At 41.1% G+C, this 17,178-nt stretch overlaps 1 protein-coding gene across 1 annotated transcript in view; it reads right to left on the reverse strand.

Moving 5' to 3' along the window:
• The window catches only part of LOC136827961 (peptidyl-prolyl cis-trans isomerase sig-7), a 71,421-nt gene that overhangs the window by 30,124 nt on the left and 24,119 nt on the right, over window positions 1-17,178 (reverse strand). Inside the window, exon 3 of the mRNA XM_067085525.1 lies at window positions 6,793-6,913. Within this exon, the coding sequence (XP_066941626.1) occupies window positions 6,793-6,913 (121 nt within the window). The remainder of the gene's footprint in view (window positions 1-6,792; window positions 6,914-17,178) is intronic.

Here is a 17,178-nt window from a genome sequence, read left to right on the forward strand (position 1 = left end):
AATATAAAGTGGCAAGAAAGAAATATCTTAAGAGAGGCTTCCTTTATATGAATTGCATTAAAGCCTTGAACATACACAAGCCACAGCTAAAAGTACAGTTCTATTTCCACAAAATCACATGTTAACCTCTCCTTACAGAAAGTAATTAACCTCTTCAAAAAGAAATTCTGACCACTTATACATTGGTTGTATATCAGATTCTTGATTCACCAATCAACAGAAGTACAAGGCAAAGAGTAACATGCTCCAAGGCAAAAAGCAGAAGCTGATTGCATTGAACTAACTCCAGATAAGCTTCCACTGAGGGTTAAAACTCCTCTTTAATTACAGCTGACAAAACCACTTGTTCCGGCTCACATACGACACTGATTCAGTTGGAAACCTGTTGGCTCAACCAAATGTCCTAAATTCTGATTAGGAAAATCTTGTGAAAACAAGAATGTTCCTAAACCATGGGGAAATTGGAAAAATTAAAACGAACCAGCAACCAACTGTTTACCAACAGAAACTCCAGCAACTGGAAAAGGAGTCAAAATCCCTGAAATAGAATGTTATGACTACTAACAACAACCACCTGCCTAATTAAATGTAAGCTGAAATGACAGCGGAATGCCAAGATTCTCTGTAGGTAGGCGATAGTCGAGCAGAAGATGTGCATCGGCAGCAGGCGCACACGTGATAGAAAGTGCAATCGCTAGATGTGCAGTCAAAAAGCACACAGATGATAGACATACAAACAACAGGCACACAGGTGAATGAGCGCCAACTAAAGGCATACACGTGGTGCGAGCGCAAGCTACAGGTGTGCACACAAGTGATAAGCACACAGGTGTAAGAGCGTAAACTGAGACACATCACTGCCAGTCCGAGACCTGAAGTACATCCAAAGTCTCTCTGAGAGGCTGAGTAAGACATCACAGGAAACCAAGAGTGAAGATTAATAGAACTTGAGTGCTTAGTACGCACTAGGCACACAGGCAAAACCTAAAGGTAGCACAGACGCTGGCCACGTAGGTGAAGCATGCACTGATGAATGCCGAATAGCTAAAGGTAGTGCAGGTGCTGTCAATACAGGTGATATCCACATACTGACACATGCACAGGTGAAAACTGCATTGAGTAAGCATGCACAGGTAACGAAGGACGAGAGCAGAGCCTTGTGTTCTAACCAACAGAAGAAACCTTCGCATAGGCAGACCGCACGGAAGATATAAGCAAGGACACATGGCATTGTGGCAAAATACGCATAATTGCACAAGGCGCAAGAGATTTCACATAGGTGACTGCATGGCACACACCTCTTGTATGCTGATGAATAACGAGAAACACTGGAAGAGGAAGAACCTCTACATGTCTCTAGAAACTACAGGATCTTTAACCCTAGTTCTAGACCAGGAATGATCCTTATTACCATTCATTCTACTAACATTATCAGAAAGACAAGGAGAATCATCACTAACAAAATGTCCCGATGCCGTCAAATTTAAACGCAGTGAAGACGATGGGCGGTTTCTCTTTACCTGAGCTATCCTTCGGTGAATGGAGTCTGATGCCTGCACTGACGTTAGGGAAAGTAGAGGAAGGGTACAACAGGCACAGATCTGCACTGCTTTCTGACACATCCTAGTTCCCTGTCACTCCAAGTCATGAGGAAACAAGGGAGTGAGACAGGGTGTGCCAAGGACAAGGCAGTAAAAAGCGGGGGTGCTGACCCTTCCTCCAATGTGGGAAACATGGCATTTTTATAATAAAATAAAGTTTTATATGTACTGACCAAGTAATTACGTAGCTATTAGTTTCAAACTATCATGGCAGTTTAAATTCAAAATTTGCGCTAGCACTTCAATTGTTTAGTGTTTAGTGTAGGTGACTAGTCCCGCCCATTAACAGTAACACTAGGAACAACTTAGCAGACAGCCTCATTGTGTTTGTGTCTTTATGTCCATGCGAGGGAGGAGGGAGGGCTCCGATTTTGTAATTACTTGGTAAGTATATATAAAACTTTACTTTATTATAAAAATATAATTTTTATATAAGTAACTCAGCAAGTAATTACATAGCTGAATCCCACACTGGCAGGTGGTGGGATACATGGACATATTCTACTCCAAAACATTAAGACATGTAATGAATTTGAAACAGAAAAGTTGCTAGCATTGAAGACATTGCTTCTCGTTCCCGATCAGTTAAGAAAGCTACTGCAGGAGAATACTGCCTCTGGTTGGTGCTCACCTTAACCTGTAGTGGCGTGGCGGTATACCCATGGAGCACCTCTACTTAAGTGGGAGCTTTGCAGTGAAGGAGTTATCCAAAGTTGGCTAAACTTCAAAACGTGCCCTTGCTCTGGGCACAGTACCACAATAAAACAAGCAGACAACATAGTCACCTACACTGAAATAAATCACAACCCAACCACCGAAAGTGGTGGGTGCCACAGGTACACTGTACGCCCCTGGCTCCTGCAAAATCGACACCTCCCCAAGGTGAAGAGACAGTAGGAGAAAATCCTTCGCTTCCTTCTGCAATACCATGCCAGTCACTAATAATGATCGCAAGGTACTGCAAAATATTAAGACTGTTTTAACTTCATTAAAAATCGTGATAAGTGAAGAACGATTACACATCCAGAAGGTTAATTGCAGAATGAAAGTAAGGGACATCTTATGCCTGACAGCTAATGAGATAGAAGCTGCTCTGACGTCCTTAGCTTTCACTAAAATGTAGTCAAAATGCTCTCCTGAATCTGAGGGTGGTGTCTTAAATATGGTCCATTACGATGAAGGACAATGCATACTTAAATAGAGGGCAAAAAGAGTCCATGCCACCACACTATAGATTATGGATGGCCCTCTGCTCTACCAATCCTGCTCTAGTAATACCTGAAAAACTCCAACTGGATAGAGAGCTCTCTATTCTTACACATATCCAAGGATGTGGGGAGAGTTGGAGCCAGACAACTGGAAGTTGGCGACAGGCGCTGGTTGCTCTGAGCTGGCGTCAACTGGAAGAATGGCCACCTCCGTCCTAAACTTCGTTCTCTAACCAAAGGGAGAAAGAGAGCTGTGGGCCATGCAGACTCGTAGCCGATTCTACAGACTGCAAGCAATGGAGTGAACTTGCATATCATCATGCAGACTCTTGGACAACTGAGCAAACTAGTTGCCGACCCTGCTTATTCTTGACAGCCGTGCAGACACGAGGACATCCGTGCAAGACTGACTCTTAGTAGATTTGCTTGAAAAATCCAAGACAAAAACTTGGTCAAAGGATAACAGAAATGTGTCCAAAACTAGGTGTGACGAATTTCCCTGCAGTCCGACAATTTACTGTAAACAGAAAAAAGTCCATGAGCGGAAGCTAGGTTTTCAGTGGTGGGAGCCTAGTCCCGGCTAAGCGGTGCCAAGCTCTCTGGCACAGATGTGGTGAGTTCGGGAATTGGCGCCAGGAGCTTGGAAGTTGATTCCAAGCGTTCGGGAACGGGTGTCACTAGGAAGGGCTGGGCCGAGAGGGATTAGGGCGCTTTCTCTTCTTGATTGGAGCCCAGGAAGGTCTTCCATGGAAGACAGACCGATGAAGGGACATGAAAACCACAGCAAAACTGCAGAAAGGCTGTGAGATGAGGCTAGACTCCTTACAGCTTGACAGAAATGGAGGATGGCAAGTGTCATGTGTATTTTCAGTAGCCGTGAAGAACCAAAAAAATGTTATGGTGTTAACTGACTGTGCCGTAAATCTCTGAACTGGATGAAAACTAAAGGAAGACAGCAAAACCCTCCTATGAAGTCTGTGTAACATGAAAACATCTCCGTGGATGACAGAGTCCCCAGCAGACTCATCCACTAATGTTCAGAGTAAGAAAGAAGGGCCTAGAAATTAGCGGACCATCTGAAAGTAGCTTGATTCTCTTGCAGAAGGAAAAGCCGAAAAAGTTCCAAGATTTGGGACTGACATCCAAAAAGTTGACTCTTGCGACAGAGACTGTATTGAGGAAGAGGAAATGTAGGCTGACTGCGACTGTGTGGTTCTCACAGAAGGAGCACTAGAGCTCTCTATCTGAGCTTCCAAAGAAAAATGGAAATCTCTAAAAACCATCTCAATTGTCCTTGTCTGCACAGGACAGGACTATTGGGAGTCCTCTAACTACTTTGCCAGTGCTCCTGAGTCAATCAAGAAAAACCTTTACTCCAAAATCCTGATAAAAGCTACAACATGGAGGACCAATTCCAATTCCATCCAAACACCAAAGGAGGGAAAAAAAAAAAAAAAAAGACACTGGTCTTGTTCCCTTTCAATGAAAGTCAAGCTCCCAAATCCCTGACAGATTTCTCAAGGATGAAGAAAACGGTAGAGATGGGAGCTTTCTTCAACATGCTCAAAATTGGGACACAAAAATCCTTGTCTGCAAAAGACAGGACTTGAGACAATAATGTTGCTAAAAGGGAAGTAGTGTCGGCTCACCTTGTAGCTTTTAGGTGAGGATGGGACAGACTTAAGAGAGAGACAAAACGCTTGTGAGCAGGTTGTATATTCTGATACTGAAGAGGTGGTGCCTGGTGCTCAGATTGTGGCACCAGATGCATGACAGCTGGCGCCAAACGGACAAGTGGACACACGGACACAGGTGGACGTACCGACAGGTGGACGTTCAGACACTACTGAGAGCTCAGAATCACTAGGAAAAAAAAGTCATCGACGCCTCTAGTCCACACCACTGAGCGCTCGGACACTTCAGCAGCTGAAACGAGCCTTTTCAGTGGCTGAGAATCACTAGAAAAAGTGCCATCAGAGTCTCTAGTCCATGCTACTGGGCACTCAAACACTTCAGCAGCTGAAATGAACCTTTTCAGTGGCTGAGAATCACTAGAAAAAGTGCCATCGGCGCTTCTAGCCCACACTACTGAGCACTCGGACACTTCAGCAGCTGAAACAAGCCTTTTCAGCGGCCGAGAATCACTAGAAAAAGACAGCATCAGCGCCTCTAGTCCGCACTGGAAAGCACATTCCTATGGATGCCTTTCCAATGGCTGTCTGCTGAGACCCAGGACCGGCAACAGGCTCGACTGAGGGGGCAACTGCCCAGGGGCAAAACTCCTCAGACTCCCTTGGACTGCCAGGTTTAGGGGAGTATGGCAGGGACTTTAGGCCTAAGAGATCTGACAGTCTGAATAGCCACCTCCTCCACTACACATCCATCAAGACACCTTTTCATTGGCTGTCTGCCTATACCTGGGAATGTACTACAGGTTCACTTGAGGGGGCAACTACCCTTGGTCTGTGGACTTCCAGTATGCCTCCTAGGGGAGTCTGATAGGGACCTTTGTTTAGGAGTGTCAGCGGAACAAGCAGTCGCCTCCTCCACTGCACAACACTTCACTATTACAAGGTTAATATTTGTTAACACTGACACAAGACTGACAAAGTCGCAGGAAGGAAGTGAAGAAGCCAGGCAAGGGAGCACGTAGATAAACACTACGTTCTGCCCTTACACTTTTCAGTTCTCTGAAAAGGAAAGTGTGATAAGATGTTTAATTAATTCCTATCAATCATTATCCAAGACTTGCAGGTGTGCATTCCATTACTTGAAAAAATCGGCTCAGTAGCAAACATAATGTTTACTTTATTATGCTACTCGGTAAAGGAAAGTTAATGAAATGATTGCAAATTCACTAGAATAGTGAAAATATGAACTTGAATCAGATCTTAAAAGCAACCAAACAATAAAATACTGATCCTGAAAGGTTATAAGCTTGAAAGCTAATGAAATCAGCGATAATACTTCACCAAAATCCAGTTATACAACAGGCAAATACTGTAATGAAAAACTGCTGCAAAGATGCGATGTTTACATTGAGACCAGAAGAAACACAAGGAGGCTATCTGCTAAGTCGTTCCTGGTATTCCCGTTAGTGGGCGGGACTAGTCACCTACACTAAACACTAAACAATTGAAGTGCTGGCACGAATTTTGAATTTAAACTGCTGTGACAGTTTGAAACTAATAGCTATGTAATTACTTGGTAAGTTACTTATATAAAAAGCCCAAACTTACCCAAACTCTTGGGAGGCTTGGCGCAAAAATAAAACACTAAGAATAATAATAATAAAAAAGACCCCACCTATCAAATCTAATGGAAAGCTCATTTGGAATAACAGATTGAAGAGAAGTAGCAGAGGACCTAAACGGTTAGTAAATGGGTAAGCAGACAAGACATGCATCCCTTTAACTTAAATCTAACTAGTATTATCCTTTATAGTTGTTTCTACAATCTAACAAGCTCTCTTCATTAACAATCAATTACCGCATTCTGTTCAATTACGATCATATAGTTATCCAATCATAACTTCCCTCAGAAAAACATATCCTGACGGTAATAAAACTGGAATAATGCCTATTACAGCAACTCTTACCTTACAGGATTGTACTGAATGAATATTAAAAAAATAAAAGAACAAACCAAGAAAAAAACCGAGTGCATCTGCCAAACTCCTACTGAAGCTAGTTACAGGAGTAGACTGCTGGCTACAGGTGTCTGTACCTATTGGTCTCCTCGTGGGGGGTGGGGGAAGTAGATGGATAGAAGAAGGATATTCATAGAAAACTGAGTGTTCTCATTTTTTTTTTCAATCTGTCGAACTCCCGTTGGCATGAAAGTAAAAGCTATATAATGAAGAAGTAAGGTTCATTTAAAAATTATTTCCCACTTTCATAAAGAGGAAAAAGGAGGACATTGGTTCTCCAATACTTTATAAGATTAAAAAAAACAACAAGAAAAGACAATGGTACAGTACTTACAAATGGCTTCCACAGGAGACCATAGATACAGTTCCAAGTTTAGAGTGCTTCATAATTGGCAGCTTTTCTCCTTCATAGAATCTTGCTTGTTCACCATACATATTTTGGAAGATGGAGCCACCTGCAAAACATGCTTTATAGTTATACGCTCTGAGTAGCCTAATTAATTTATAGAACAGGTTTGGTACTGCATGTTAAGTGAGGCTTGTTTTATTATTTATATTGTAATTACCTTTTTCTTCTAGGAAACTTCCAATTCAACTGTTTTAGCAACTACAAATCATTCTAATATAAGCTTTACTCAATTTACTTATTTTACTATAAGCTTCACTCAATTCTTTCTTCATCTTTTTTCGACCTTATTAGTCCCACTGTATAGCAGGGTTGGCCGCTCGAGTCAACTTTTTCCATCTGTTTCTGTTCCTTGCATCTTCTTCCCCAGGTCCCACCTCACCCATATCCCTCCTCACCACATCCATCTAACTGATCTGCTGATGCCCCACACTCCTCCTCCCCATCACTGGCATGTTCTTAGCTCTATTGATTGGTTCCACTGCCTCTCTTCTTATTACATGGCCAAAGTATCTCAGACGAGCTTCCCTAGGCTTCTCCTTTACATTGCATATACCACACATTCTTCTTATATCTTGACTCTCCCTCCTTTCCAGCAGTGATATAACACCAATCCATCTCACCATCCTCACCTCATTTCTTTCCTACATTCCCTCCTCTTTCCTCTTAAGTGCCCAAGTTTCTGCCCCATATAACAGTACAGGCCTGATAACTGTCTTATAAATCTTCATTTTGAGCCCTAATGGCATTTTCTTGTTTAAAACAACCCAGTTACTTCTCTCCATTTTCACCATGCTTCTTTCACTCTCTCTCACTGCTTTCTCGGTACCTCCCTCCTCTGTTATTATTGATCCCAAATAGTTAAATTCATTGTTCTGTTTTAGCACTGTGCCATCTTCCACTTGAATGTTTACTTATTCATGTCCTTTTTTACTACTGCTCATTAGCTCTGTCTTTCCAATGTTCACTTTCAATCTTTTCTTTTCTAGGGCTCTTTTCCATGCTAAAAACCTTTCTTGCAGTTCTTCTTCTGTGTCTGCTATAATGACTAAATCATCAGCAACCATCAGTACCCACAGTTCTAAGTTGTTCCTTAATTCCGATGTCAAAGTGTCTATAGTGACAAGGAATAAGAATTGACTCAAAGCTGATCCCTGATGGAGGCCAACCTCCACAGGGAGTGCCTCAGTCTCCCCATACATCATCTTCACTAACCTTCCCAACTTCTCTGGTACACCTCTCTTTCTCAAACACCAATAAACTACTTTTCTTGGTACCCTATCATACACCTTTTCAAGTCCCACAAAACACATATAAACTTTCCTGTTTCTTTCTAAATAAATATGTACTTCTCTGAGACTTGTCTTACTATAAAAATAGCATCCACTATGCTCTTTCCTTTCATAAACCCAAACTGCTGCTCATGTATATCTATTAACTCTCTCAACTTCCCTTCTACTATTCTTTCTAGTACCTTCAATACATGTTCCAAAAGCTTTATTCCTACGTAGTTCCCACGGTTTAACACATCTTTTTGTTTATACATTTTAATCATCCAACTATTGTTCCAGTCCCTCACCATTTTCCCTACATCCCAGATCTTTTCCAAAAGTGTGTGCACCCACTGTTTGCCTAGATTTCCCAATGCTTTAATCATTTCTATTGTTACCTCTGACTTTAATGCAGCTTTATTTACTTTTTCTTTCTTTACAGCATTCTCGACTTCACTCTCTCTGATGTTTGCTCTTGGTCCTTCTACTCGAGGAACATTTTCCCATTCTTCGCACTCACTCTCAGTGTTTAATAGTTGTAAAAAATATTCTTTCCATCTTCTCTTGAACTCTCTTTCCTCAATTAAGATATTTCCATTTTCATCTTTAATAATTCCTACCTCTCCTACATCCTGCCTGTCTTTTCTTCTCGCTTCTGCAAGTCTGTAGATTATCTTTTCTCCCTCTGGTGTTCCCATCATCTCATACCACTCTCTCTTGGCTTCTCCCTTTGCAATCACACCATTCTCTTGTTTCCCTCTTTGTCCGTCTATACTCCTCTCTTGTTTGGTAATTATCTTCTTCCCACCCTCTTCTGGCTATACTCTTTTCCTTCACAGCTGTTTGAACCTCTTGATTCCACCACCATGTTTCTTTTTCCTGTTGCTGCTTACCACTTATCCCTCCCGCACACCTCTGCTGCTGCTGGAACCACAATCTCTTTTATATCATCCCATATCTCTTCAAGCGATTCTGACATTCCATTTACATATCTCTCTTATCTGACTCTTTCCACTTTACTTCTGAACTCTCTTGCCTTCTCCGCTTTCAGTTTCCAAGTTTTAATCCTCCTGTTCCTGGCTAGGGGCTTTTCGTTTCCTTATTGCTTTCAACTTAAAATCTGCCACTACCAGTTTATGTTGAGCTACAACAGATTCATTTGGAATAGTCTTACAATCCATAATGATTTTCTTGTCTTCCTTCCTTCCTTACCAAAACATAATCAATTTGTGTCTCATTTTGTCCACTTTTGTATGTTACCAGATGACTTCTCCTTTTCTCAAACTGTGTATTCAAGACTACCAGATTCATAGCTTCTGCTAATTCCAACAATCTATCACCTTCCTGGTTTCTTCTTCCAAAACCTCTTTACCTTATGGCTTTAATCTAAACAGCCTAATTGTACTTTGCTTATTACTCGTTCAATGTTCGGCAACAGTATCTATCAACTCTGGATCCAAATAAACTCAACTTGTTTCTTCACATTTCACACTTCTTTCACCTTTTGAATGTCTTACTAATGGGACAGGCCAATATTTCAATGGAGAAAATGGGAACCATAAACATTCTGTAATTCTTTCTACAGCTAGGTATGGCATATGGCAATGTGAACATAAGGTATTCTATCAAAATCCATTTAGTTTCATATTTACACAAGATTTGCCAGAACCCCTCCCTTAAACTGAAGTGTATGATTTGTACTTGGTCATCACAATACGGCACAGTATATTGTTTTTTAAAATTAATTACAATAAATTTTACTGAAAAATTATAATCAAAATTGACTGAATGCACCTTTTCCCAACTGAAACTAGACAATCAATACTAAGGGCTCCAACTTTAGAAGCCCATATCTCAAAGCACAACTCTATTGCATCTAACCATTACTTATCCATAGTTTTGCCATTAATTTCAATAATATTTACCACAGAATAGGCCTACACCGGTCTACAAATAATAAATTTTAAAAGTAACTTGTATTTTTCCTAGGTACACAAACCAAAGCTTTTCATATTGGAGTATCCTTCAGCATGAGCTGACGACAGTTGTTAAAAACTTGTCTTTAATACAGGAGACTTACTCCTTAGGAGGAGCTAAATCCCCACAACACACTGGAGTTGAGAACCATCATGGACTTACCATGCTCCTGGCTACCTTGCAAAGCAAGGAATGTAATGACTCTTATAACCTCCTACTGATCTGGCAAAACGATTGGCCAAAGTAGTAGAACCCCGGGCCAAGTGCCCCACAATACTATAAGGTACTCACATAAGAAAAACATTTCAGAGAACCATGGCGTCTCCCATAAGAACCTTCTTGTCAAAAGACAGTTTGGTTTTGGCTATTACCAAATAAGAGGTTCAAGACTAAATTCTGTCATGTCCACCCTACCCCTTCTTTTAAGAGAGAGGACAAAGGTGTTGCCTCCCAGTGACAAGGACTAGGACAGGATGACCGAAGTGTACTTCCCTGTATCTTGCCCAACTTCAGTGTGTACTTTGGCTTAGAAGCTAATCTTGAAAGTGGGATAAGGATAGAAGGTAATCTTGTAATTCCATATACTACACTTTCACAAGATTTTAGGTACTTGAATAGGACAATGCTCTTGTCTGGAACAGAGCTTGGATGTCAACACAACTTATTGGGCAGCCACCTCAGGTCCCAAGGTGTCTGGTCCCAAGGAGGTGTCTATGGACTTGTGGGTGACATTCCTTGGACAGCATGAGATAAAGGTGATTTGGCTATGCCAGACACCTACCTTATTACTAGAAAAACTGAAAAGTTCTTTCAAAAAGCAGGCAATGAACCCATGGCTGACTTCATGAGCTCTCAAGCAGAAAGGGAGGCCAACCTCTTCCTCAGAGGTGGTGTAGTCCCACCTGATCACTTCAGAATGTCAGAAAAAAAGGGTGTTCTTAAACACCTCTACTACTGAAAAGCCATCTACACTCTGGCTTCTAGGAGTGTTTCCTTTTCAAATAGTAATCAACAGTGCAAACTGGGCAAAGCAGCATCTCAGCTGGGTTGCCACCTACAAAGTTTTGGAGGGAGGGGATCAAGAAACTCCCAAACCTCCCGTCTGAAACAGAGGGATCCTGCATTTTTACCACAAACTCAGGAACAAAGTAAAATAAAAGAGATCTTCAATTACACTAAATGTTGAACACAAAAAGACAAGCCATGTAACTCCCCCAACTCTTTTCACCAAGGCCAAAGCTAAGAGAAAAAGTCTTGAGCATCAGGTCTCTGGCCATAGCACGAGACCAAGGCTCAAAGGATGCCCTGTAAGGTTCTGAAGAACCAGGAGGGTAAGACTGCTTGAAACTTCTTAACATAGAAAATTCCACTGAAATGGAGAGGTCTAGCCCCTTCAGCTAGAACACCTACGACTACACTGAGTGATAGCCTTTTGCTCCAGAGATTTAAAGGTGCAAGTCCTGACGAATATGGATGAGGAAGTCTGCCATCTGCTGAACAGATGCTGCAACTAGAGAGATACTCCTGCAACACCAATAACAGATGCTGGCACACTTTCCATGGTACACATTCATTGGGGAACACTGAAGGTACAGTACTACCCCACTTTTACCTGCTTCACTTTTTCACACTTCACTTTGATGCGGATTTTTGTGCAACATATTCACTTTTCTGCTAGAACTTTGACCAACTTGCAAATTTTTCTTTGGACCATATCTCTAGAGTTATCACTAATTCATTTTTTTCCATAGAGCAACACTGTATTCGCTAATTACTGTATTTTTTCATTAAAGGATATGTATACTGAGAGAGAGAGAGAGAGAGAGAGAGAGAGAGAGGGGGTGTTTACATCAAAGTCTAAGCACGGTATTAATGGATTAGTAAGTGAAATAACGTTTTACTGATATTTTGCTGTTTTTCCATTAAATGATATGTACACTGAGAGAGAGAGAGAGAGAGAGAGAGAGAGAGAGTGGAGAGATCAAAGAGAGAGAGAGAGAGAGACTGTGGTTTTTACATCAAAGTCTAGGCACAGTATAAATGGATTCTGGAAAGAGAGAGAGAGAGAGAGAGAGAGAGAGAGAGAGCTGAAGTGTTTATACATCGAAGCACAGTAACTTGCCGAGGACGAGACTTCAAAGGCACGATTAAACTACGGCTGGGAGGAGAGTAAGAATGTTGAGTGTTGCCTATGTATATAATTTGGATTTTAAATATTTTTAGTGATTAGAGATGAAACATCAACAGAGATAAAACACTCTCTTGTGTACTGTTATAACATGTGATAATCATAGTCAACTAAACTTGTATGAAATATGGTACAATAAATCAGACAAAGCATATCCTGTTGTCAGACATTTGCTACTGGACGCTTTGAGTAGCCTACCTACGAAATTTGGATTTTAAATATTTTACGGTGATTAGATCAATACAGTATACGGCAAACCCCCCCGCATTAATGGGGAATGTGTACCACACCCCCCCACCAACAGCTAAAATCTGCGAATACTTAAAACCCCTCTAAAAACACATAGTTTAAACACAAGAAAAACCCTCTAAAATGCTTATACTGAGTGTTTTAATAGTTTTACCACAAAATTGCATTTAGTCATGAAAATGACATGAAGATACAGTAATTAGTGAATATTTCTCAGTGAAAAATACCGTGAATGGGCGAATTTTCCGCGAATAATGGGTAGATACATTCCACAGAGAAATCCACGAATACGTGAGTCCGTGAATACAGGGGGTTTATTGTAAATGGATTCTTTTTTATTGTAAATGGATTCTGTAAGTGAAAAAATGTTTTACTGATACAGTATTTTGCTGTTTTCTCATTAAAGGATATGTATACTGAAAGACAAATAGAGAGAAAATGATGGAACAAGAATTTTTTAAGTAAGTGTATGGGAGATGGTGAGGACCAACCACAAAATTATGTAAACCAAGAACTGACTGTACTAGATAATTTCTTTAATCATAAATGTATTTGTGCGTAATCACGAAAATACTAACATGATGTAACAAACCTAGCATTCTATTTGGAGGAATGTTCCCGTTGTTCTAAACTACCCACGTATTTTAGATATTCTCTATACAGTAGCACTATCCTAAATTACGTACTGTACAGCAAATATAATTTCAAAATCATCTCACAACACAGCAAAATATAGTAAAATGTACGTACATTATGTGCAGTACAGTAAACGACGCACAAAGTTACGTTAGGCAAAAGAAAACATGCGTGCCTGAATTACAGGGGATACTTAAGAGTAACAGTTGTAGGTGGGTGTGTAATGTTGTAAGATGACTTTGAAAATGTTGGGGTGTTCTGGGATGATAGTCTGAGGTATAGTTTTGTTTGAACTGTTAAGTTTGGCGATGAACTGTTAAAATAGGCAGTTACAAGCATTTTTGGGGTGTATATACTTAAGAGTAACAGTTGTAGAAGAGTAATGTAAACTGACTTTGGGTGTTTTGGTCTAATGGTTTGGGTTGTATTTTTGTTTGAAATGACATTAAATTGTTTTGGTATCATAATTTAAGGTATATTTTTGTCTGAACTATTAAATTAGGCAGTGAACTGTGAAAATAGGCAGTTTTAAATGTTTTAGTTTAAGGGGTACAGGGTATTTGGCAGTTGTGAGCATTTTTAGAGGGGATTTTGTATTTTCGCGGTGGGTTCTGGAACTATCCCCACGTAAAAGTGGAGGAGCACTGTACCATGACATCTCCCTTGAAGCCCTACAAGAAAAGTCTCCCTCTTTCTCACAAGAAACACTGGATAACCTCAAAGCTTGAAGCTGCGTGGAGTGCATTGCCTCATGGTATCTGCAATGTGCAGCAACGACTAGAGGCTGAACCACAGGGATAGATGTCTTAATCCAAAGAGATGACAGATTGGGACTCCACTTGACTTATGGCCAAGAAGCCACCAGTTATATGAAGACCATGGGTGACAACACTGTTTATCATTCTATGGAGAAGTCTGAATGTTGGAAATGCATACTTATTCAGGTAGTCCCAAGGGTGTCGAACAGCGCCTTCTATCACCACCCATGGATCTACAACCTGGTGGCAAACAGATCGAGCATAGGAGCACCACATAACTGAAAAAACTCTGCTACTCATGAATGTAGAAACCATTCTCTCCCCACAACCTGAATCTGATGGCTGAGCTAACCTGCAGTTACATTCCCCTTGCCCAGATTGTATCATGCAGTCAACTCAACTGCTCATTGGTGAACCTGCAATGCTGACGTACACAGCCACAGACACTGTCCCCCACTGTTAATTGACATAGGTCACTGTAATCATGTTGTCTCATTCACACTACCAAGTGACCTCTCAACTGCTCTTGAAATGCTTGCAACACTAGCCATGCTGCCTGCATCTCCAGAACACCAATGTGCAGACGAGGTGAATCCATTCAGCAGAGAATGATACACCCTCCTGAAGAAGCCTCTACAAAAGATCATTTACTAGCTGGCTGTTTGATGCATCCTACGCCAATGGAGTAGCCTCAGCATCCTGTGGCAAGTGGTACTGTACCTCCTTTGATGTAATAGCAATGTGTACAGCAGTTTATTAAATGTAAATATATAAAATAATTGAAAATAAATGAATAAAAATATAAAAATGAATAAATTAAATAAATAAAAATAGATAAATAAATAAAAATTAAAAATAGATAAATAAATAAAAATCAATAAAAATAAAAAAATAAATAAAAATCAATAAATATGCTGGAGGTGAAAGAACTCCCTGACCTGTAGATCAGGGCATTCACCTCCTCTAAAACACCACGAGTTAACTGAGACCACAGAAATGTGTCAGAAGGCCACACACCTGTGAGCACTCCCAAAGGTAGGCTCAGCAGATGAGACTGTTGGCTAGTAAGAAGCAGATGTCACTTCCCCAATGTTATTTCGCTAATGGATGAGCAAAATAATATCTCAGAAGTGCAGCTCCAACTTGGCCTGCAAGGGCTCCAGAGGAGTGGGACCATCTAATCCCATCATATCTCCTGGGACATAACTTGCACCTTCTTCAGCAAAAGGTATCAATAGTCACCAAGCCAGTACACAAGAGGGAATGAACAGGCCCTTGCACTATCTCTTCCACTATCTTACCACCTGTGCAGAAAACTGTGCCAACAAGATGTGGAAGAGGTCCCTGAAGTGTGGGTGCCCAGGACATGAATTTTCTGTATAGCACGTATGCACTAAGAACAGAAACATGTTACTTTAATGATAAAATTAAGTTTCATATATACTTTCCAAGTAATTACATTGCTATACTTTTCCAACCGCACAGCAGCTGAAATTTTAAAAACAGCAGTAGCGCTTCTATTGTTTTTGTGTAGGTGACTATCCTGCCCACTATCGGGGAACAATTGGAACAACAAAGCAGAAAATGTCACTTCTTTTGTGCCCTTATGTCCATGAGAGGGGAGGAGGGAGGGCTCCAATCTGTAATTACTTGGTAAGCATATATGAAACTTTATTTTATCATGAAAATAACATTTTCTTATAAGTAACTTACCAAGTAATTACACTGCTGAATCCCACATTGACAGGAGGTGGGATCCATGGACATATTCTACTCCAAAACTCTCAGTCATGAAGATGAATTTGAAATAGACAATTTGCCTGCACTGATACAATGCTTGTTGTTTCCTTACCTGGATACAATGCTTGTTGTTTCCTTACCTGGTAAGAGAGATACTGCAGGTGATTACTGCCTCTGGTTGTGCTCATCTTGACCTGTAGTGACGCAGCGGAGTAGCCACAAGTCGTCTCTACTTTGAAGTGGGGGCTTTGAAGTAAAGGACAATCTCGATTGCTCACAAAGCATAAGAACAGTTGCCCTTGCCCTGAGTGCAGTACCAAACCACAAAAAACCAGACAGTGCTGTCACCTACACTGCAATAAAATTAAAAACCATCACCCAACCACTACAGACTGGTGGGCACTCCAGGTACAAAGTAACCCCCAGGCTTCCCAGTGACTCAACACCCTACTTCAAGTCGAAGAGATCAAGGATAAAAAGGAATGCTTTCTACGCTTCCTCCCCAAATACCATGCCAGCCACCGATAAAGGAACCCAAGGTACTGCAATTTTCAAAAACTGTCTCTATTTCTTTCAAACAGAGACAGTAAGTCGACTGAAGGATTGCTGAAAATGAAATATGCCTGAAAACATACAAGGTGGCAACTGCTCTAAACTCATGTGCTCTCACCTTAAAGGTGGGCAGGACATCCTCCTGGATTTGTGAGTGAGGCTCTGCAATAAGATCCCTAAGAAAAAATGACAATGCGTTTTTAGACAGGGGTCGAGAGGGATTCCTGACAGAGCACCAGAGATTACTGGAAGGGCCTCTTATTCTCTTGGTTCTGTCTATGTAATACCGAAGGGCCCTAACAGGGCAAAGGACCCTTTCCTCCTCTTCTGGACCGAGGATGTCCATAACGTTCTTAATGGTGAACAAACGCGGCCAGGGGTCAGATGGTTTCTCGTTCTTAGCCAAGAAACCTAGCGTGAAAGTACAGACTGTGTCTCCCTGGACAAAACCAATTCAATTGTCTGTAGCCTGTAGTTTGTAAACTCGCTTGGCAGCAGCCAAGGCTACAAGAGAGTCTTCTTAGTTAAGTTCTTGAGGGACGTGGAATGGAGAGGCTTAAAAGCAGGGCCTATTAACCACTTGAGAACTACGTCCATATCCCAAGATACAGAGTCAACTCTTTTCTACTTGGAAGTCTCAAAGGACTTAATGAGATCGCTAAGATCTTGGTTAGAGGAAAGATCTAGACCTCTGTGCTTAAAAACTAAATCCAGAATTGATCTGTACCCGTTGATGGTGGAAGAGGAGAGTCCCTTGTCGGTCCTCAGGAACAGGAGGAAGTCCGCTATCTGAGCTATAGAGGTTTTAGCAGTTGAGATGTTATTACTGCTACACCATCGTCGGAAGACTGTCCACTTAGACTGGCAGACTTGGCAAGAAGACTGACGTCTACATCTTCCAATAGCCTCCGCAGCTGACTTTGAAAATCCTGTCGCTCTGAAG

Source organism: Macrobrachium rosenbergii, chromosome 42 (genome assembly GCF_040412425.1).
Source record: "Macrobrachium rosenbergii isolate ZJJX-2024 chromosome 42, ASM4041242v1, whole genome shotgun sequence".
NCBI lineage: Eukaryota > Metazoa > Arthropoda > Malacostraca > Decapoda > Palaemonidae > Macrobrachium > Macrobrachium rosenbergii.